This window comes from Melopsittacus undulatus, chromosome 7, assembly GCF_012275295.1.
Source record: "Melopsittacus undulatus isolate bMelUnd1 chromosome 7, bMelUnd1.mat.Z, whole genome shotgun sequence".
Taxonomy (NCBI): Eukaryota; Metazoa; Chordata; class Aves; order Psittaciformes; family Psittaculidae; genus Melopsittacus; species Melopsittacus undulatus.
In genome coordinates, this window is record NC_047533.1 from 9,813,404 (window position 1) to 9,837,259 (window position 23,856).

At 44.1% G+C, this 23,856-nt stretch overlaps 1 protein-coding gene across 5 annotated transcripts in view; it reads left to right on the forward strand.

Moving 5' to 3' along the window:
- The first annotated feature begins 3,365 nt into the window (after positions 1 to 3,365).
- The window catches only part of MSANTD1 (Myb/SANT DNA binding domain containing 1), a 41,996-nt gene continuing 21,505 nt past the window's right edge, over positions 3,366 to 23,856 (forward strand). The window contains exons 1-2 of one of the 5 annotated variants that reach the window (XM_031048458.2): positions 12,564 to 12,696; positions 13,535 to 13,627. In XM_031048458.2, the coding sequence (XP_030904318.1) occupies positions 13,561 to 13,627 (67 nt within the window). In that variant the 5' untranslated portion in view covers positions 12,564 to 12,696; positions 13,535 to 13,560. Of the gene's footprint in view, positions 3,395 to 12,563; positions 12,697 to 13,092; positions 13,282 to 13,534; positions 13,628 to 15,955; positions 16,020 to 16,080; positions 16,146 to 23,856 lie in introns of those variants that run through there. The other 4 variants (XM_031048459.1, XM_031048461.1, XM_031048463.2 and 1 more) reach the window with 4 other exon arrangements.

The window sequence follows — 23,856 nt, forward strand, 5'->3', positions numbered from 1 at the left end:
TACCAAGGAGTAAATGCAGAGGGAAGGAAGCAGCACAGAAAACAGATACAGCCACTGCCTTCAGAGAGCACAGAGGTGAAGGCAGCAGCAGAGCATTTAAGTTCTCCAGGGAACCACAGGGCTTTCCCATGAAAAGCCTTCCTGACCTGAGGCCAAAGGCTTCAACAAAGAAGAGACTTCTGCTCCTCATACTACTCTTTTTTCCTCCCCTTTTTCTTCCCTGAAGAAAAAGAGCACCAGTGACTGATCTAAGATTAAAGGTGCAGTGTTGCAATTTTGGGGCATTATGTCAGTTGTGAGAGATCAGGCTGCAATTTAGGGGGAAAGAAAAGTAAATTCAGAGGCATTTGGAAACCCCATTACTGGAAAAACCAGAAATAATCCTCGATAAACCCACAAGTACTTCCCAAGCCAAGGACCTTCCCCTGTGCACGTGAAGCCTTGAGAGACAGCAGGTGGCTGCTTGGAGCATTCAAACCACTACAAGGCTGGGGTAGTGTGTCCTGCACAGCTAAAACCCTGATCCCCATGGAGCTGCAGTGAAATCCTAGCGCAGCCTGGCTCTGGGGGGAGAAAAAGAGGTGAAATCTACAACAGATCGTGTCAGTTGGCTGCAGGTTTGCAGTGTGGGCTGGAGAGAAGGGCTGGTGTGGAGGAGGACTCCTCTGCAGGGGAAGCCGATGCTGCTGCAAGTGGGAGATCATCTACATGAAAGGAAAATTGGGCTCTTGTGGAGCTGGATGCTGTGTGTGAGCCAGAGTGGAGCTCGCACTCCTCAAAGACAGGCACAGTCAGGGGAAGATAAATAGCTGAAATTCAGGGATAGAGTTGTACATTTATCCCTGCAGAGGGAAGATGAGAACCAAGAACTGTTGCATTTGAGGAATGTCTGAGGAGAATAAAGATTGCTCAGCAAGGCAGCAGAAAGTGTTCAGAGAACCCAGTTTTGCTGTAATTTTCCCAGAGGCTGAAAGACACCATCAGAAGACTCCCTGCCCTGGGAAGCAAAGTGCTCAGAGCTAAGGGAGTATGTCCTGAGCACGGCAGGATGAATACGGTGCTTTGATCTCTGGTTCCAGCCAGAAGAGTTTCTGCTTTTCTACATGTATGTGTGTATGCATATATATATATCCTCTCTATCACTGGATTATTGCCATAGGCATCCCTGAATGTATACTACCATTGTCTTATGTCTATGTAAGTATTGGCATGAACAAGTGATAGTTTTAGTCCCACATCTTTGATTTTTTTCCCCAAATAGATACAATACAGTGAGATGTCAGCACAGCATGTTAAAGGTGCTCACCACAATGCCTATCAGGGATTCAGGAGGGACTGAGAAACTGGCAAGCTGAGCTATGTGGGGAGTTGTTTGTCTAGCTTAACTTGTGCCATGGCCAACTGCATGTCCAAGTGTGTCTGTTGGGCACGAGGTACTAGTTCTGATAAAGAGCTTGAGAAACTGAAGAATTGTATTAGGAAGGTGCAGACATGAAAGGCTGAAGTTCATCTGGTGAAAGCCAAGCTTAGTGAGCATTTCCAGGTACCTTTTGTTTCAGAGATGGGTGACCTTACATTCCCTTATAGACTGATGGTGCGCGATGAGCCAATACACAGCAGTAGATAGAAAGGCTCAGTCCTGGCTGAGCTGACCTTTTAAGTGCAGGCACATGCTTTTCATTGTCAACTGGGGCACTGGAATTACTGTCCCGCACTCCTTGGAGATACTGTATCCTGCAGATGATGCCGTGTCTGATGCCAGCATCACAGCCTTCCACTGCAGGCACTGGGATCGTCATAGAGGGATGTCAGAGACAGATGTGTCTCTGGCCAGATCTGAGTCCTGCCCACCTGTGCCTATGGCTGTACCTGCTCACTGTCAGAAATGCAAACCTGGAAACACCAGAGCCTGTCTCTGGTTTGCTTCCAGCTGGGGCTGCAGCTCTGGGTGTTTCCATTAAAGTCTTTGATAGGGTGAAAATCTACTGTTAAGTACTAAGCAATGGGCAGATGGAGGGAATAAACCCCGGGAAGGAGAGGATGGCAGCTGCCTTTCATTTCTCTGCTGTGCTGGCTAGGTTGTGCTTAGGACCTGCGCCAGCTTGACAGCAGTTTGCTAGGACTGTCAGAGAGGTATTGCTATTTATACCTTTAGTTCCCTGCTAGTAAAACTTCTGTGCAGCATTAATACACATTACTTGTGTTTAAATCTTTTCTGTTTCATTTATCTAGCCTGGTTTGAGTTGCCAAGCAGCTCACGACAACACTCAACGCAGAGTGGCTGTGCAAGGTCCTGAGCCAGGGACCACCGGCACCAGCCATGGGTGAGTCTGGGTTTAGGGAAACGGCTTTGTCAAACCCACCATAGTGCCCTGGTCACCGGTGGGCTGCTGTGTGCTGAGCCCAGGGAGGTGTATGACTGGTGGCTGGGAGGATTCTCCAGGCAGCTGCAGCTGGTCAGGCCCAGAGCTACATCAGTTTGGTGTGCGGGGAATTTTGCCCTTAGCAGCAGTCAGCATTTACAGTCCTGTTAAACCTGAATAACCACAATCCGGGACTCCTGCTTCAAAAACATCAGTGAAAACGATGGTTCCCAAAGCTTCAGTGAAGTGTGTTTGTCTCTTCAGAATACTGCTTACGCATTCAGAGCTTTTTTCCTTTCAGAGATAGATTTATGGGCTATAGTTGCTGTGTTAGTGTCTACTCTTAAGTCTTTGTACTTTCACACGCTTTCCACTGCAGATACTTCTTATGTGAAGGGTGTATTTACACATATTCTCTCCCAGGACTCTTGCAGGGAGGTTTCAGTATGTGAAGTTCCCGTCCCTCGCACACCATCAGCCAGTGACTGCTAAGTTACATCTGCATTAAAAGTCACATTTGTTAAACTACAGTCAGACTTTGAAATCTATTTAATTACACTGATGTCAAACCATTTGTGGTGCTCTTCTGTGTGCTTTAATTGCAATCTGCATTGCATTGGGGTTTCTTTTGGGAAAGCTGAATCTGTTTAAGAGTATCCACATGGGTTTTACAATTGGTTTCAATAACTAGAATTAAAACCAGGTTTTGCTTAAGTCGCTGCAAGTTTCAATGCAAACAGGGCCTCGGCAAAACTGAAAATCCCCTTGATTCTTCCAGCGAGTTTCAATCCCCTGTGACACCCAAAGGTTTTCGTGTGTTCAAATACGCTGCAAACCAGCCTGCAGGTTCTCCAGTATCCAATCTTTTCCTGAAACAAGCAACCTACTTTGAGTTTAGCAGCCTCTGCCCTGCCCCTGACTGGCTCTTGCGCTTCCAATCAGGCACAGAGGAAACATTCAAACAGGCAGCCCCTCTGTTTTGCCTCCCTGGCTCTGCTCAGAGCAGGAATCAGCCATGCAACTCAGCCCAGGTAAGGCCACACTTCACGCTCCCCATTGTAGCCACGTTACGTTTAACAGGTTTTCCCCTCATAGCGCCTCAGTTTACTCTTTGCTTCCTCACTGCTCAAAGAGGGGGAGAATAAAACCCTCCCATGCCCTGGGTAGGCAGAGGCACGGTGAGAGCAACTTGCACACAGCCCTGGCAGAGCTGACACCAGCAGCTTTCCCTGGCTGAGTGCTGAGGGCTGGGATGGGATTGGAGAAGCTGGTGCGTGGGATAGGAAGGATGTCAGGGGCTGCCGAACTAGCCCAGGTCCTTGTCCTGCTCTGCACAAGTTGGGTGGATGCTCAGGGTGTGCAGCTCACCCTCTTGTGTAACTAATGCTGATTTAGCCAGGCAGTGTAAATGGCAGCATCAGATTTGCCACTGAGGAACCAAAGCTGTGGCAGAAAATCCAGGAGGGCACGTACCTCCTACAAACCCCTCTCTACCTTTTTCACATGCTGTTAAGCTGGCCCAGTGCCTGGCTGTAATTTTCTGGCTGATCCCCGTGAATCACTCCATGTGGCACGCTGGATCCTTAGCTGCAGGACAGTTTTTCCAGTTGTTTTGAAAGCTCTTAAGAGCAATATACTATCAGCTGAGGTTTCTAATTACCTCTGAATAGCTAGTCTGCTGCCACTCAAGTATAATTCTCATTAGCATCTCAGCTAACAAGCTTCAGTGTTTGCCCTCCTAATTAGCTTCTAGTTAGGAGTCTTTGCCTACCCTAAGATGTGCTGTTGTTAATTGCAGTTCCAATCGCTTTTACAGCAAACTCCTGAGAGACTGCTAAAACTGCTGGTTTGTATAGCCTGATAGAGATCGATATCTGGGATCCTTACAACTGTGGGTTCTTTATTCTCCTGTAAGTGTGTGTCCATACGGCATATGCCAAGAGGAGCGGGACCAGAGCTGCAGCTTTTAAGACGATTGAGGAAATATTTTGCCTTTTAAACAGGTGCTACTCAAAATGAGTCTGCTTACAGCAAATACAACTTTCACAGCTAATGCTAGCTGCCTTCCAGTTTGTTGTTTTTCATGCAGCTGCCCATACAATGGCTGATTTTCTATGCCCTCTGGTTTCTAAGGGTTCCTGAATGTCCCACGAAGTGCCCTATTGACGATGAGTTTAAAAACCAAGTGTATTTGTTGCCTGGACAGAACGTGTTTCAGGTTAGCAATTCCTTCTGGGCTGCTGGCTCAGAGTGGTATTTCTGTGGAATGCTCTTAGCATGGTTTAATGTATGCCTGTGAGTGGATTAACCCCTTAGTCCCTGTGGCTTGGGAGTACTATAGCATCTTTAGTATTAGTGGGCTCAAATACCTGTGAGCGTAGAACAGGCTGATTGATTCGGTGAAGCGAGGTGTGTGATTGTGTGAGCTTCCACCAGCACAGAATGAAGAGTGCAGGTGGAGAAAGGGAAGTCATACAGGTTTCAGAGACTTTCAAATCACACATTTACTTCTCAATGAAGAAAAGAATACTGCTCAGCTTGTGAAGCTTTACTATAGTGGGCTTTTCACTCTTGACGTGCTCAAAGTCCTTTCTGAACTGAAACTCACTTTTTGCTGAGGGTTCTGAACTCTGGCTTCATTAATCAGCATCTCACTGCTCTGGGTAGGGTAGGAAGAGGGCAGCACTGAAATGTCATGCTGAATTTGTCATAGAATGCCTGGATCCCTCCAACTTGATAACTGCTTCCTGCTTCACATTTTCTAAACTGAGGGGTAAGGTTCTGGATGTTACCAATGCAAAGGAATGTGGAAGATAAAGAGGAGTCATTTTTATTTGTCTTAAGAAAGCTACTCTGATCCTGCAATGCTTTATCATGCTGCGACTGAAGGCTCTGGCTCTAGAGGACTCACCCACTGGAGCAGAGTCCCCTTAACACAACATACAGGTATAAGGAGGTGCCCAGTCAGATCCAGTTGTAGTATTGGGCTTTTAGAAAGGGAGAAATTCTGGTAATGAGTACGATTTGGTTCATAACCCATTGAAGAAGCGGAATTTAAGTATGGCCTGCTCACACTAATAGCCATAGATTAAATTAGTCATAGAACTTTCAAATCTGATTGCTTTGACAAGGCACGTAAGCACTTAGATGGACCTAAGGTAACTGGGCAAGTTGAAAGTGTGGGAGCATATTTACACATGTTGCATATATCTTTGGTTTTGTTCAGATCAGGTTTAATCTGGTAATAAACTGCTCACTAACATTTTTTAGCTGTAAAGAACAATCAAATTTAGAACTCAGCCTTTGAGAAGCTGATTTTCTTGATTTGACTGTCTATATCCAATTGATGTGCTGGATAATGTAAGGAGCAATAATTGTGAGCAAATCTCAGGGTTTGAATCTAGTTCAGTTACATATCAAAGATGCAGATTTAAAGGAACTGCTTAACTTCTTTCATCTGCGAAACTGGATTCCACATCACAAATATGCAGTACTTCAGTTACATGTGGCAGCATAAAGTGAAGCACTCATGTGATAAAACTTTTTAGAAGCTTCAAAGTAAAACTTTAGTTCGGGTTTGGAGAAAGTAAAGGTATTTCAAGTGAGGTATTCGTAGTGTAAGTATTAAATGCAGATGAAGGCAGGGAATTAGTCAAAGGTATCAGAAGAAATCAGAACAAAGGATTCTATTGGTAAGGCAGAGAAAGACATAATGCACTTAAGTGGAAGTCTGTAGATATATGCTCCTTGTCCAGCTACCAAGAGGCTTTGTCCTCAAAAAGATCAATCCCAAAATAACCTTTCAGACAAAAACTGTGTGAACGCTACCAGCGTGTTAGTGTGAGCCATCAGATGTGATTTACCTGTCCTGCAATTCCTCCTTCTTATCATGTTCAACTTGTGAAGACATTAGTGCTCTTAGTGTCTGAGGGGAAAACCTCCAAAGAAGACCGAAGCTTGGGGTGTAACAACTCTACTGTCCTTGCAAATTGTGGAGGAGATAAAGCTAAGTGTGGAGGGCTTCTCATGATCTCTGTCCTCTTTAACATGGAATCATAGAACATTTCAAGTTGGTGTCATTTGCTCTAAGTATTTTCATCATCAAACCAGTTTATATAGTGCTGGCTTATTGCCAGACTTGTCACATGAAGTATTTTTCTTATTGTGTTTGTAAGGCAAATTGCTGTCATGATTTGTTTGTTATGGTAAGCAATATATTATATTCTGGGATAGAAAATTGGTGATAAAGTGCCACCTATGCTGACAGAGTAGAAAGAATAATGTTGAAATAATTCATACTGATGGAGTAGGTTCCTCTATAGATCAGGTAGAGCCTTGACTTCATCTAGTTCAGTAAATGTTCATGGGGTTTTTTTGAGTCTGAGAATGGAGAGGGTCTTATAACCCCAATTCTTTCTTCTGATAGGATTATGATCCAGGCCATTTCTTACAGCAGAACAGCCTTTTTGCATAGATCGTTAGAGAGGGCATCCCCTTAATTATTTATACTGCACATACCAGGTGTGCTGATTATTAAATTTCCCTTGAGGCGCCAGAAGGAAACGAAATCCTAATAACTGCATGAGAAAGTGGAATGATGCTAGAATCTCCTGGATGAAAATCAGCCATCTGTGTCAGTGATCCTCCTTACAGTGGGTTTTAGGAAACATTACAGAAGCTGATCTTCTCAGACTTCTCATCCAGACTATCCTGGATATGTGAAGAAACTGCCCTTCCAGGAAATCCAGTGCTCTTGTGGGGAGACATAGAACAAATAGTGCTGAAGGAATGCATTTCTTATCTCAGAGAGACATGGTGATGGCAGTGTTGATATTGGTGTTGACTGCATTGATAATTAGTAACATTGCAAAGTGATGGCTGAAACATGGTCCTGAAACTGTCTGGAAAATTCTCCTTAATGAAATAATGGCTGAGAAAACCAGAGGGATCTGATTTGGAAATATGAGCTGTTGTCTTGGCAAATGGAGCAATTGCATTTGAAGGAGAGACATGTATTTGTTATTGAGAGAGTACTCAGTGATGTACAAGGGGAGGAAGGGTCTTTCTCTGCAGAAGTAAATGGAGAAATACCAATGACACTAAACACAGGATCAGAAATCAAGGAGAAAGGTACTAGTGTGAGAAACAACAGGGAAAGCAAGGTATGCATATGGAAAAAATGTAAATCAAAAAAGAGAACACTGGTTTTAACACTGGAGCTGGTGCAAAGGCCAGGACAAACTCAGTTTTCTTGTCCCTGTGCAAACACAAAAATCTCCAAGAGGTAGAATACATAAATATTAGAATGATACTTAAATTTTTGTGGTTCAAAGGAACAGCTAAAAGTGTCAGAACTCTCTGAAAAGCTGGTATTGTTCAGTGGAAGGGCAGAGAGATGTTAGAAGTGAAAAGACATCTTTCAGAAAGTGGAGGTCATGTTTGAATGGTGGAAATAGAGAAGAACATACACTAGCATTAAATAAGGCAAGTTAAACAAGGCAGATAAAATCAATTTTGAGGAACAACGTGCTAAATTCACAGAAACAATGAAAAAAGACCTTCAAACACATGAAGAGTAGGAAGCCTGTCCCTCAGCAAGCTTAATCAGCAATTGTAGTGTAACAAGAACATTCAAAGTACATAGTGCTGTTACTGCAAGGCTAAATAAATCTTTGCTTTGCTGTTCATTATAAAGGATCCCAGGGAGCCTTCTCTTCTGGAGTATTTTGGTGTCTGAAAGCATCTAAAGTCATGTTTTAAACTGAAGTATCAGAAGAACAGGTTTAGAATAATTGGATGAAATGCATAATAGTATTGATAAAAATAGTTTGTAGCCATGGTAGCCACCAAAATCTCCCAAATGTGGAGCTGCTGGATTAATGGTTTTGCTTGGTATGAATTAAATAGTTGAAGTGAAAGTGGCAGATATGAAAGATGTTTAAAGGGGCTATGTATGCTGGTAAATGTAGACTTCCTGGGGCAAATATATGGAAACTAAAAGACCTGAATTTGTAAATATGATAAATTGGATAAATGTCAAAATGGTTTTTGTAGAAGGAAGCTGTCACAAATCTGTGTACTTTGAAGCACAGCAGCCCCTGGGTAGAATTGGTTCGGTCGATAGGGTATAGCTGGATTTCTAAGGCCCTTTACCAATATCAAACCCCTTAAATTCTCAGGAACCAAAAGGGAAAGTGCTCCTGTAGTTTTGAACTGGTTATGGTCCTAATTAGGCGAAGGTAATGAAACAGAGGATAGGAATTGAATCATGCATTTTCTAATTGCAGGACAGTCACCAGGCTACAAGAATCTCTGTTGGTATCTTTACTGTTAAATTATCTGCTACTGCTTTAGAAAGAAAGGAGAGATGACAGACTTCACCTACAAGAAATTTTGAAGGTAGCTAACATTGAACCTGGCTGTGAATATTCTTCATTCTCTCATCCACTCTAGATAACTGCAAACAATGCCTAAGGGGAAAAGAACCATACCTGTGCATCCACAGAGATGTAACAACTGGGGAAAAGTGTCTTGGTGTCATTGTGATAGCTTGTGGAAAACATCAGCCCAGTCTTTGGTAGTGATCAAGAAGATGATGTTAAAGACTTTAATGGAAACTTAAAATAAGTCAAAAAATTAGATCTATGTGTAAATGCACAATGTGCCCAAGTGTTGCACAGTGCGGTAACTGTCTCTTGAATACAGTAGAAGTAAAAATACTACACAGAAAACTGATCATAGATAGAGAAAGGTTTCTGTGCCTAGAGAACTTTAAAGCATAGACTCAGAAATGATGCCTGGGGTCACCATGTCCAGTCCTCTACCACTGCTAGCCCCATAGCATACAGCTTTTCTGTGTACTTCTCAAATGTTGCCAGAGAATTGTCTGGTCTCTGATTTGAATGCATTAAGCTTGTTCAGCTCTGCTTATACATCAGTAGATAGCTGTCCTACTTTTTTTGTTCATACCACCTATTGTGTGTTTCCCCCTTTCCTCAGCAGTGTCATTCATGCTGAAAATTGAGCTAGATTCTAAAAGTACTTTTTAAAGTTTATTTTTTTGTATTGCATCTCACTTATATATTGCATCCACCTGAAAGGAAGCTCCACTTTCCCTTCGCTCTCTCTTTCATGTTTGTGAAAATTCTTTTTATATCTGTTTTGACATCAGGAAAGGGAAATATGTGAGACTTTTGGCATCTGTAGGATATACGGGGAAATATAAGCATTTCAACTGTCTGACATCTCTGCTGTTTCCCACAGTCCTCATTAGAGGAAGAAAGGTGCAGAGCAAATTCTTGATTGTACTGTTCAGAGATGGTTATATGATAATCACTGGGAGAGAAGAGTTCATAGTTAAGTTCTGGACTTGGATCAAATGAAAATAAAATAAAATTTGGATTTTGATGCATTTGTTTCAGAGGCCAGACTCTTCCTGATGAACTGCCCTGGTTTTGTCCAGGGACACAACCTGTATCTGACTAGAAGCTGTCTCTTTAGCATTAGTTGGGAGATTCTGCTTCTTAGAGTTATTGGGCTCTGCAACCAAAAGTCTTGACTGAGACCTGAAAGAGGACAAAGGATACAGGGCTTGCCACTGGGCAAGGGAATGGTGGTGGTAGCACCAGCTATGGGTTTGGATAGCAGGCCATCCTGGAAGAGGTGTTCTCCTCCTGTGGGAGCAATGCATCCCTCTTAGTGGGATTCAGAGGAAGGTGGTGTTGCAGGTATTTCTGAAGTCTGGATTCTCTTTCTTTATGGTGCAGAACATAAACCACAGATACTACAGTAGCCATATGGGTGTCAGGGGTGCTCTGATCTGCACCTTGGTGTTCTGTGAGCAAAAAAATTCCAAGCTCAGGTATGCCCTATTGGGTGTGCATCTGTCCTGCAAAATACATGTGGGCAATCATTCTCAAACAGACAGAGGGTAAAGTTCATCCGAGTTGAGCATACTTAGAGAGGGTGCTAGTTATAAAAGCATTAACCTGACTCTGATTTATGGCTGGTAAGACTGCAGTGTGTATTGGCATGGGGTATAATTAACTTTTGGTTATTTAATTAAATAATGTGGTAGTGCAAGCAGGATTGGCCAGCATTGCTCTCCAAATGACAAAAGCAATATTAAGCTTTGTAGTGCTCCCACAAGATTGCAAATGCTGAAAAGCAGCTGCGGCGATCACTGGAGACACAACTGTAGGGTATTTCTTCTATAGCTGACAGGTGCTTAACTGGAAGGCAGCATAAGCTGAGTCTGTGTCCTTATGCTCAGGCTTATAAAAATGCAGGATCATCTCTTCTTTTTTTCTTCGAATAAAGAAGGACTTCAAGGAACATAATCTCTGTTCAACTGTACTGTTCCCTAACACCAGTTTCCCAAACACTTCCTGATGCTCTAGGTACAGGATATCAGATTCCACCAGCAGTGTCTTCAGAGGTGGGGGGACCTAGTGATGAAGTTGTTTTTCTTGGCTGAGATTTTTCAGTTCTCACCTTGCTGAGTGGGAAATTCTGTCTAAAACATCAGCACAGAACAATGCAGGATTTGAGCTCTCATTTTCTCATTTGAAAGGAGGAAGTTTCATGGCATTTGCTGTTCACTTCTGGTGCTGTTGAATAAACTAATGACTATGTCGCTGAGATGAGCCTGAAACCTAAATCAAAACCTTGTGTCAAACTGTATCACTAAATGGGCCTGAAACAAATTCTAGAGCTCTTGCACACCTTTACCTACAGAATTACCTTGCCAAATGTCTAAAATCAGTTGCAAGTATTTCCATTTACTCACCCTACTCCTCCATCCCTACTTACAGAGATAACTTCTCTAAATACCTTCTGTTTTGTCAAAAAGTGCAGCTTTTCTACTGCACACCTCCTATTTTTATGGTTGGTGTATTTCAGGGAGATGAAAATGTCTTTATTTTCTCAAAAGACTTATTTGCAACTTCCACAGAGTGCTACCTGTCCTTCCACTTCTTTCAAATGCATATTTAAAGAATTGGAAGAAACAGCAAAATTGAAGAAAATCAGGCTCACAGTATTTAAAAACACATGTGTAGACTTGCTCTGTAATTGCATACTCTTTTCTAACAATTAAACATAAAACTAGCTATTGCTTTGTTGTGTTGGTTTGGGATAAAACCACATTGGATAACAGCTGCTTTAAAAATTCCTTTAAGAAACCCCTATAGTTAATTTTTTCCAGCTAAACTCTTTTAGTTTGAGGATGAAGAAGGTGCAGGAAGCTAACCAAGCACACACTGGTTAATAAAACCATAGAAACTTTCTATAGCCCACTGGACTACAGAGGGCTTTATGATCTGCTTAACAGTCAAGGCTTTTTTTAAGCTCAGCTTAAACAAACACTTAAACATTCAAGGTAAAAGCAGTGTGATAGTGATAAAAGAGATTTTAGTTTGACATTTTAACCCTAAAGTAAGGTTAGGAGTTCAGATAGTGGGAACTGATGTATCTTTGGTGATCTCAAGAGGGTTTGTTTGCAGGACCTTGTTCCCTCCTCGATACTTGACCCAATACCTGCTTAGGCTCCTGGGTACCCCATTCCCACCTGTGTCCCTGCGCCAGCTCTCACGCCGCATCCCAGGAGCGGCTCCCACACTTTTCCAGCTCCAAACCTGTCCAGGTGAGTCAAACCTGCCCCTGTTGCTGAGGCTTCACCTCACAGCCTTGTGCTCGCTGCTTAAGATACAAATGATTGGTGCCGTGGTTTTCATATAACAACTTAATAGTTATAATGCTCGTCTCAGAAGTGGTCGAACATGGGTTTGGGTCCTTCTTCTCCCAAGGGATATTCAAATCCACCTGTCCCTTCCCAGGCTGTAGGCAACCTCTCAGCCCTTCCTATTGAAGTTGTGCCACGGTGCGGAGAAGGATTCGCAGAGCCGGAGAGGAGAAGCAAGTGGGAGCCTGATTGTGGTGTACCGGCTGGGACCTCCCCTGAAGGGTGGTGGGGAGCAGGCATCTGGCAGCATTCCCGAGGCTGCTGACTACAAGCTTTGCATTAAAACATCAAAACCAGCCCTGAAGGCAGAGTCCAAACCCAGCACCCATCTCCATAGGGAGAGGTTGCAACCACCTTGTCCTGGCAGCAGGTGCTGTTTTCGTGCCACCCCAACCACTCCCTCTTCCTCCAGCCACGTCTTTAAATGGAAGCTGGAGCGGCTGCTCCCATGTGCTGATGCCAGAGCTGTGTTGAGGAGCGTTAGATGTGCTCACAGCTTCCCAACACAAGTGGGTTTCACAGGTGTAACTGCTAACAGGTTCAGCTTGGCCAAAATGGTTGGATCTCAGCATGGAGGAAGAAAAGCTTGAGGTACCCAAATACCTTCTTTTGGAGAAAAGATGGGTTCCTGTGGACTGTTAGGCACCTAATCAGTTATGTTCTTGGAGGAGGGGAGAGTTCATGGCTCATTAGGTCTGTTTTAAACTCAAAGATCGTTTCTGTTGTGATACTCTTTAGGTGTTAGCTACCTCTGTGGCTTTGAGGACCTTACCTTAAGTGAATTGAGACCGTGTCTCATTTTGAGATGTGACTGAAGGATGTTCAAAGCTGACTCCAACTCCGGAGTGTCCATTTCTCTTTCGAAAGTTACTTCAGCTCCACAGCAGTGTGGAAGCTTTTAGAATGTTTCCTCTTGGAACAGGCTCCAGCTTCTCCTTGTGCAAAATAGAGATAACAGTACCTGCAGGGCACAGTGTGCTTCTCTGGATGGACGCATACTGAGCACTGGCAATTAACTTGCTAATAGAAGAGCTGGGCAGATAAAGAGAAAAGCTGGGGGAAAATTACATCTGCTGGTGGCCTGGGTGAGGCTGGGATGTGTTTTAAAGAGACACCTTTGGCTGGCAGTGGCAAGATGTGTGAATGGGGATGTTTGTCATATTCTTCTGGCTCAAGGTGAGTAGGGATGAGGTTATTGAAGGCTTATGGACTCATTCAAGTCATTTATGATGGGACCGTGTAGCACGTGGAATATGTTTACACTGTTTGCAAGGCTAGGGTCTGCAAACTGAACTAACCCCTCCTCACCAGGCCTTTACCGGATAACCCTGGCTTAGCACAGCTGACCTTCCTCCTTCATTGCAGCAAAATGTCTCCTCACTCCCCTCTCCACATAGTTCCTTGTTCTGCCAAACTCTCTCTTCTCCAGACACCAAGTTCTGCTCCGGGCCGGTGATGTGCTGTGAGGACTCCTGCGCTGACTTCAAGGCTCATGGAGGATCTTCTGTTCCTAGGCCAGCAGGTACCGAAGGTTTTCCTCCACACCATAAACCCCCAGGCCCCAAACAGTGCAAGTCTATGTGCTGAGGCTCCCTCCTGCTCCACCTCTGGAAAGCTGGGCAAGGGAACGGGGTGATTTCAGGGCGGCCATTTCCCTGTGTGGAGCTGCTGTGCTGTCTTCCCTCCAGCCAGAGGAGCTCGAGTCAGGCACTGTGTCATTCTCTTGTAAGGAGTCGCTTCACAGGTCTGTACCTTGGGGACAGAGGAGTCCATGTTACAACACCTGCTTTCTGTGGTGACTGCTGATCTGGGGCTTTTATAGGGTTTAACTGACCGCTGCTTTGTCCTTGAACCCATTTCTTTCTTCTCTGAGGGTGCTGTGTGCCTGGGCCATTCTGAGGTGTTAGCAGGAGTCTGGCAGGGGTGTATTTTAAAATATATTGACTTTTAACGTTTCTTCACTGTTTAGAGTTCAAAAGCCTCTTGTGTCTCATGGTATACATACCTTCTTACAATCCCATACTGGAATGGCAGTTGCTCTCATCATCTCCACCGAGCTTTTACATGCTGAATTTTCTGATGAGACTATTGCTTAAAGACCGACAAAATAAGTGCTCTTTTAGGTGTTTCTTATGTAAAACTACAGCGCCGAGCAGAACATCTTGTGGCATCCAAGCAGGATTCTAATTTTTAGCAGTCTTGGATTCCTCCCGAGGTGGTGCAGTCTGTAGGGACAGGCAATGCCTGTCTGAAGGTTTGGAGGGGAAATACAGGGCTCTTGTGCTTACTGAGGGTTAACCTGCACGCAGAGAACTGTCCCTGGGCTCTACAGTGAGGAGATGGCCTGGCCTTCCTTCAGCTGTCCCTTCCTCTTCTCTTCCAAGACTTCTCTTAGAATAGTTGCTATTAGAAATCAACCAGGTAAAATAATGTGTGTGCATGTATGTGTGTGTGTATATATATAGGTATATATATATATAATATGAAAAAGTATGTGTGTGTACATATGTATATGTATAAACAAGCAGCAGCAGGGATGTTTGCTCTCTAACAATAATTATCACAAATGTAAATGAGAACCTTATTCACAAGATTAATTTATAGATTAAGGGATTTCATACAGAATAGGGCATTTGGGATTGAGAGAGTTGATGTTTCACCATTTCTAAGTGCACTGCAATTGTATCATGATAATAATCTAAAACAAAGCTGGTCTTGCTTTCCCATACTGTAGCATGAAGAAGTAGTGGGAAGCATCTAAACTGTCTTAAAAGTGAGAGTGGTTCCAGAAACTTGGACTGATAACTCACACCACCTGTAATATTTCAAATGCTTAGACGGGAACTGGCGTGTGATCCCTGCCCGAGGGAGTTCTCATTTGTAAGGTAAAAATGACATAGGGAGGCAGAGTGGAATAGAACACAATAAGGTTTAGAAAACATTTACAGCTATAAAATGTACAAAATACTCCCCAAATATTCCCAGTAGTTGTGGTGACTTGTGTTCAGGATTCTCTTCTGCCTTTAAAGTGGAGGAAACCTAAAAATGTCTATTCCTGTCAAAGCAAACACTGATATATCTGATCCTGCTTTTGTGACTATGAATTTTATTACTGAGTGGAGTGTCTGGTTCTGACATTCCAGGGGGTGTTTTCTGTTGCTTCAAAACCTTTTTGGGCCCTTTTCTCAGCTTTCATCTCTGGTTAAATGGCTCCTTATATCCCTGCAAGGCACTGCAGAAAAAGCACGTTAACTTTTACATCTGGGGGTCTGCCATGACCCAGCATTATGGCTTTTACCTAGGGGCTGGTGGAAGTCTGGATGTCAGTTGTTGTTATATGATAGCCATGTACAATACCCAGAGAGGCACTGTGCGGATCAGAGGTCAGGGATGGAGCTGCAAATCAGTTGATGAAAGAATTTGGTTGTTGTGGTAACAGGTTAAAGCAGGGACCAATGTGAGTTACAGTAGCTGGGTTGTGGCTGGGTCTCCTGTTATTCTCCAGATTTCAGGAGACAGAGAAGATCAGAGGGGTGATCAGGAATATTTCATGTAATGTCAAACAGCCCTTGTCAGGTTTGCTCCTTTGTTTTCAGAAAGGCAGGGTGATGTTTTGAAAAACATTTACTATTGTGGCATTGCTAGACTGGGTTTACAGACAGAAGACACGGAGAAGGGTTTGTCTTGTCCCATTTATCGAGGATGTCCCAAATCCCTGTTTTCCAGGTGTGTGTTGGGCTGTCCAACCACTCCAGCTTGTGTGTTCAGTGGTCCTGCCAGATCAGCACTTCACTGAAGTTCTCCATAATGTATTCACAAAAAGTGATAAAACATTCCATGAGAGGCCTCAAGGAATGATTAGTTTAATCTTCAATTAGTTCCCGCTGAGACTTGATGAGAAATCATTTGAAAAGGTATGCATGAGCTTTAATACCGTCTGCCTGTCCGGTTATCAGGAAGCACAGTGTGCAGAGAGGGAAGATGTTGCAAATGGGCAAAACCAGGACAGTAGCACTGAATATTTTAGACTGCTGCCTGGGGTAAGTTTCTGGTTCCTTTGAGTGGCTTCAGCCACTGGGTTTTGCTATGGGGCATTAAGGACAGCATGGGGAGGTCACTGCAAACAGTATATTCAAGCATGCAAGCCATCACTGTTGGGTTAAGGTTGCAGTGTATTAGCTAGCAGAGAATATTTTCATTTACATGGCTAGTGTGGTGCTGGTAAGAAGCAGTCATACTTGTTCTTGTTGCTTTCTGTTTGCACAGCAAATGAAAAACACTGGCCACTGCACTGAAAGAGAATGAGATACTGTGTTGTGAACTAGCTTGGGTTTTTAAGATGGTTTTGGGTTGTTTCTTTGCAATTAGATAGTGGTTTCTTGTTGCTTTGAGTAGGTCTCTGGTCCTACAGTCATTAAAGCTGTTTTGTATAACCAATAAATCTCAGCCTTCTGAGGAATTAAAGATTAGATTAGAACATGTGGATCCAGAAGTGCTCTTTCTGGCTATGCAGAAAGCTGTCAACTGAACAGTTAGGAATGAAACAAAATAAGAATTTCCTATTGCCATGCACATCTGCTAAGGACTCCATTTCGACAGCTTGTCTGTACTTGCATTTCACACTGAATGTCTCTGCACCTCTGTGGTTTTAGGTTCCATACATTTTAGGTCTACATTCCCCCCCACACCCCTGCCAAACATGTGGTTTAGGTTTCTTATTTATGATGGGTATACCCAGCCCCCTGTGGAGTTTGGCTGGAAATAGGTAGGCTCTACACTACTGAAAATCTGTTCTGTCGCTCTTCAGTTTTGTTAATCTTCAAAACAACCTCACCTACTCATGGTGTCTTTGCTGCCAAAAGAGTCATTTGAGTGCTCGCTAATCTGCAGCAGGTGAATTGAGTCCTGTTAATCCATAATTTAATCTTGTTGATTGCACTCACATGATCTCCTCAGCAGAGAAGTGGATGGTGGCAGTTACTCTGTCACTCCTTTTGGTATTATTAGGTTTGCTTGCCTCCGAATGTGCATCCAAGGAAATTGAGATTGGACATTAGGAAAAGGTTCTTTCCTGGGAAGGTGGTTGATCACTGGCACAGGTTCCCAGTGCCATGGTCATGGCACCAAACCTGACAGAGTTCAAGGAGTATTTGGATGAAGCTCTTAGTTACATGGTTTAGTTGTAGGTAGTGTTCCAAGAAGCAAGGAGTTGGACTGCATGATCCTGATGGGTTCCTTCCAGTTTGAGATATGATATGAGTACCCACATTGAGGTGATTATTTACAGGCAAGCAAATCACACTGCTTTTCCCTGTGCAGACCTACCCTTACTCAGGGCAAATCCTTTAGTTTACAACACTAAATGCCACATTGAATGAAAAGCACTGGCAAGGATTTTAAAATCACTGTTGGTACCAGGCAGCTGGTGCCAGACATAGAAAAGTTCGCATCCAGAAGCGTTCACTGGGTGTGCATTAATTCAGGAGGGTTTATGAAAGGAGGCAAAAGGACTTCCTCAGGCTGGCCAGAGTGCTGCTGCATGTGATGGCTAGAAAATGTTTGTTTGATTCGTGGGCTGATGGGTTTGCTGGCAGTATGTCACTGAGGCTGAGAGAGGAAACTAAGACACACTCTTTGGCTTAGTGGTAGCTAAAGCAACAGAAGTTAATGCCTGGATCGGAAGAACACGCTAAGGCTGGCATATAAACTGATCCCTGGTGGCTGGAGAGTGGTTGGAGCAGATCGTGTCTGATAAACAGCAGGGAGCCATGGAGAGGGGAAAACAGCTGGAAAAAGCCAGGAGTCAGTGAGGAACCTAAAAGCAGTTGCAGTACAGGCTTATGGTGAAGGCAGCAAGGGGAGATGTGGGATCCCAGGGCAGAAGGCTGGCTGGAAGCAGCACATTTGGATGTGAGAGGCAGAAATGACCTCTTCTGGCTGTCCTTGGATGTCCAGGTAACAAGACTGTGCATGCTGTAAAACAAGAGGAATCACAGGACCCCAAATACTGGCAACCCACTTTGTGTTAAAAGGGGCAACATTATATGCATATTGCAGTAAACCTTCCTATGTTGAGATGGGTCGTCCTCCTGCTAGTGCGAGACATGAGAGGTAATGCTTAAGTTCCCAATACTGTGTTTGTCTTGGAGCTGCAGCTTGGCGTCCTGGTAGCTGAAGAATTTGTGTGGATCATCAGCTCAAAGAAAGAACCAAGCAGGACTTCACAGGCCCTGTCAGTAGCTCTCTGATGGGCTACCACACCCCTGAAAGACTCTGAGCATAGAACTGGGAATATAGTCAAGACCAACTGCAACCTACTGTGTGATACTTCCAGTTTAGTCCCTTGAAAGCCATACGTGTTTCCTGTACAAGGAAACATATAGATGTTGTGGGATGGCTGACATTGCTGGCAGCCTGTCCCAGAGACAGCAGCTACCTCTTGTACAGTCTCGACTTCCATTAGCAACCACTTAAGCAGATAAGGTCTCTGGCTATCACAGCTGTGCTGGTGAATTTGGTTTTACGTATCTTTTTGGCAGCTCTCAGATCAGGCAGTCTTTTACAACATCATCTGAACTTTATAGGTTGCAACACTTCTCTTAAATTTCCATTCCCAAGGCTGCCTTGCAGTAATACCCAAACCACCATTTGCATCTTAGCATTCAAGTCTTTCATGAACTGATACAAAAGTCTCCTGTGCCCTAAATATTTTATCTGAAATATTTTTTCATCTTGCCAATTTTTCTCTGTGGGGATGGAGAGCTGAGAGAGCCCCTGTGAGGGGAAAGGCTGGGGGTAGAAGGAGAGTCAGAGAAGCTCCTATCTCGCCTTAGCTGACATCCTTCATTTCGTAATGCTTTTCACGTATAAAACCTGTGGCTGAATAGGCTGCAGAACAGCAGGACTTACCCCCACGGCTGTCTGCCACTAAGACACTGTAGTGTGAGATGTTCCACATCCATATTGGAGTAATTGCTGAGCCCACCTGGATGTGGCTGTGGGTAGAGGGCAGGGGACTGCAAGGGACTGGAGCCTCCCTGTATCCACCACAGCCCTTGGCAGGGAGTCAGGGAGAGACAGCATGGGGATGCAACAGCTGCTTGGGGGATGCAGCAGGCTGCCAAGCTAGTAGCAAGCTTGGAGCAGCAAGGCCAGGCTTCTGGCAAGCAACTGCCAGCAACTTGTGCTGCAGTTTCTCTGAGGTTGCTGGAAAAGGGCCCAAACCACTCTCCTTTCTGGAAGAGCGAGCAGCAAGCTAGAACCCATTTGTTCAATGCAGCTCTAATGCTGGATACCACAATAGTGCAAAATCTCACTTAGCTCAAGTCCTCTGTCTGTGCCAAGCTCCCTATGCTTGGCTTGCTCTCAATCTGGGGGATCACTTCTTGCTAATGGATCAATGAATTGATAACCTCCATTTATTTAAATATCACTACCTTTTGCACTGCTGTTAGCAAGCGATGACACCAGCAGGATTAATTCTTGGTGGGGTAGAAACAATGTCCTGTGCAGCCACAGCAGCACCATGGTCACACCAGCTATGTCATCTGGCTTTCCATGACATGGCATATTTCTCCTATCATGAGTCCTGGGTATGTTGCTCAGCTCAAGGCACAGAAGACTTCTGTGCAACAGGGAGTATTTCTCTTCTTTTGTGATACATCTCAAATCCAAACTGGATTAAATCATGGTCTATGTCTAAAGCAAACTGTTTAGAACAGGTTCTCAGAGGAATTTACTTCTTAAAGAGAAATATTTGCATAGTATTTCAGGAGCAGCTTTTAATGAACTAGATACTTCCCAGCACATAGCTTGCTCAAATGTGCTAAAACCCAAACACCGCAGGAGGACTTACGGACTAACTCCTGCAATCAGGCTGGGCAAAAATCATTTATTTCAAGTGGGATTTGGGAAACCATTCATTGGGAACAAAATGATTTTATTTGCAATCTGATTTGTTGCTTGCTAACCAGAAAAGGAATTTGTCTGATACTACATCCTGCAGGGTTGTTCCATTTGCCGAGGACCTGCAAATGATTTCTTAAGAGTAATCAAATCTCAGAAATGCTCTGTTTGCTATAAATTGAGCTGGGAGTATGACATGTGCAGAACTGATGTCTGCTCTCTATCCTATACAAATAAATCGTTAGGAATATTGCCTCTCTATGCCTGAAAATGTAGGAACATGTGTAGCTGAAAGTCCATGTAGTCTGGCATCCTGCCTCTATGTGTTATAAGTGCCAGACAGTTTGGGAGTAGTTATTTGTAACTTCTGGACATACAGGATTCTTCCCCCTTCCTCCCCCCAGTATGTGGTACTGGAGTCTGCAGCAGGAGTGTGTGTGTTTCTGTTAAAAAAAAATACAAAATAATTAAAAAATGCTTAATATTATGCTTTTTAATCAAATCACATTCAGCATACCAGTCTATACCTGGTCTCTCCGAGTAATGAATTTCTTGGGTTCCCTGCGTTCCATGAGCTCCTTCTTCTCAAGCCCCACATAATTTCAGTTCTCCCCCTTGTCTGTGCTAATGCCTTCTGTTCTGACCACAAAAACTGCTGAAGCCCCGTTTCCCAGCTCGTCTGCATTCACCTCGCTGTCTCTCGCCATCCTTCTCCCTCCAACTGAATGTCTGTGCAAAGCTGGCTTCCATGGTTACTACTAAAATAGGCAAAGGAGATATTTTTGGTCAGAATCTGCCAGTTCAGCAGGATCAAAATGCTTTTGGGAAATGTTCTGATTACAGTGAAATTCAAGCAGGACGTGGTCTAGCAAAATGAAATCAAAACCCTCTCCAGCTGCCTCCAGCTCACCTGCACCTTCTCAGTCCATCCTCCTGCTCAGCCCTGTGCCCTGCTCGCCATCAGAGAAACCTGCCACGCAGAGGGCCCTATGGCAGGATGTTTGTGTGGAAATGTGTATTCTTCTTGTTCTTTTTGTTCTGAGTGTTGACATATCACAACCTTCCCTGCTCTGTGTCAGCCAGGACACCTTCCCCCCAACCAGCTTCCTCCAAAGCACACATTTCTGTTGTCAGACTTTATTGCAGGTATTGTTTTAGATACATACTCAACAATGTGATGGTCTTTACCCAGTAATGTATTGCTGCCACTTGTCCCCCTGGTTTATCCTGATTTTTCTCCCTGTGGCATGTCCTAGTTGGTTTTAGACCCTCTGATGAAAGGGTCTGTCCTTTTTTTGTGTACCTTGAAACACCTACTGTACTTCCTCAGCCCGAATATTTTCTTTCTGCCTTTGTAATAGGACCTCCTGCAGTTTGGAAAACTTTCTGCTTCCTTTACAAATGCTGTTGTACTATTAACTGTCCCTCACAGGTATTAGAACATCATGAGCTGTGGTTTGTGTACAGCTTTACAGCACTGACCTGATGGTTTTGTGTTCACAACCCTTATGTTTCTCTATATTTCTGAGCCTTTGCAAACCCACATGACTCCATCACTCAAGGAGTATGACACACTGAAGGGGTGCATGGACCTTATTAGAATTCCCAAGCCCAGCTCCACTGTCTGCAAGGCACTTCCCTACCTTAGGGTGAGCTCCTGGTTTCCAGCACTTTCCTGAGCACAATAGCTTCACTGCCATGGACCCATTGGTTTAATGGAGGAGAAAAGAAGACAGCTTTTCCTCCATGATTGCCTGTCCCTGCCTATCTCCTCTGGTCAAGGTTTTCAGAAGTAGTAGAAGAGTATTTCTTACCTTATTGCCTTTATCTCCCTTTGCAAACTGCAGTGTGCAGTGATCAGAGACACTAAAAACATAATTTTTAGTAAGACTTTAGAAAGTGTGCATTTTAGCCCAGTAGACAGCAAAACATGGGGCAGGTGACAGCCCCCCAACTTGTGCAGACAGCTTTTTTGAACTTAAAACATGGTATTCACTGCACTGCAAACCCCAATGTGTTACACTCCTGGTGGGCCAGATTGCTTGTGCTTTGGACTATCTTGTTTTCAACAGCTTGCCTCAAACACAAAAGGCTGCAAGCGCATTTATTTTTTTTTTAGTTATATGTAATCAAGACATTATTGGATGTTCTCCTGAAATACCTGTGTCTTTGAGGGGTGATGCATACATCCCATGGCTCTCCAGTGGGAGCCTTCTCCCAGTTTCCCTGCTCTGAGTTGCTGCCTAAAAGGGTGCTCTGTGCATTTAGAGCTAAAACTGGGAGGAAGCCAATTGGTCTCAAGACTTACCTGAACCAAAACTAATGTATTTCCATTTCTGAAATGCAGACAGGTAGCAACCTGTGTGTCAGCACCTCTGTAAGCAGCTGCCCATTTGGGTTGCCGACACATACGTTTAGGAGAGGCTGCAGAAATTTTTGCATTCTAATAGAATAAATCCTGCTTTGCCAAGAAGGTGCTGCCTCACTTCTACCACAATCCCATCAGCAGGATCGGACATGCTCTTCTGTAATAACAGTTTAATGGCTTACCGTTTGTGGGTTGAGCTCCGGTAATTGACTGACTAGAGCCGTTATCTCCCAGCAAATGCAAGGGAAAATACCTTTCCCTAAAACTTGGCTAAAGAAGTTTTATTTGGCATGCATTAACCCACATTTGCAAAGCTGAAGGCTGTACACAGTCAGGTAGCAGAGATCACTCGAGGTGTAGTCAATAGATATGTTAGGATTAATGGAGTTGTCTGAACTCTGCCATAGAAATATCTATGGGCTAACTTCATTAGATCCACATCTGCAAATGAGAAACCCTTCTACCTGGTTTGGGGCTTGTCATCTGCAGAGGTCATCATGAAAGTTGGAAGAGCTGTGAGAGCAATTTTTTAAGCTGGCACATATTGATTGCAAATAAAGGTAGGATGTTTGGACATGATATGAGGAACAGATTTGTGAGAGGATAATTAAACTCATGTTCCTCTAAGCTCTTAGGAACAGGTGTGCATTAAAAGGAAGGGCATGACCAAGATCCTCCATCCCACTGAGGTCAGCATTCGTAAAATATGTCTTCTAGACTTGTCATTTCAGTGCCCATCAGAGGAGGGACTGGGGTGAGCAGGAAGGCAACTTTCTCCTACAGAGGGAAGTCATTGACAAAGGTATCCTCAGAAGCTCCATTATGTATTCTGGGGCTTTCCTAGAGAAGCAACATCCTTACTTTATTGGTGAGAACAGTTACAGCTTCAGTTGCTTGTGGGGTACTCAGTGCCAGGTTGGTCCTCAGTCTGGAGGAGGCTGATGCTGGAGCACCCTGGCGTCAGCAGAGACGTCAGAGTAGAGCGCGTGAGGGATGTCAGTGCCAAGTGTATTGGTGCCTTGGGTCTGGCAGAGTTGCAGCTTGTCATGCCAGCAGTTATTCTGGGTTTGGTGACCAGCCAGTCTGAGGTACATGACGAGTCTTGGCTGGCCTCTGGCTTGAGCTGGGCAAGATACAACTGAGCGCTAACAGAGCTTCTCGCAGTGTCCCCATCCTGGGGAGGGATGGCTCTCGCTGTCGCAGGACTGCTCTTCCCCTAAAGGTTTGCTGGTCCCATCTTAGCTGTTTCTCCTGCCTCAGGGGCCAGGACAGTGGGTTAGTGACTCCCAGGGACAGAGCACATCTGCAGGACATCAGCAGAGAGAAGCACAACTGGGAGAGGTGGTTCTGTAATTCCCAGGCACTGGTGAGGACTTCAGGGATTATTTGGGGTAAAAAAATTTTCCTTGCATTCAGTTCCATGTAGGAAAACAATCATTTTGTCAACCACTTGGCTCAAGTGCTTCAGGAAGGCGGAG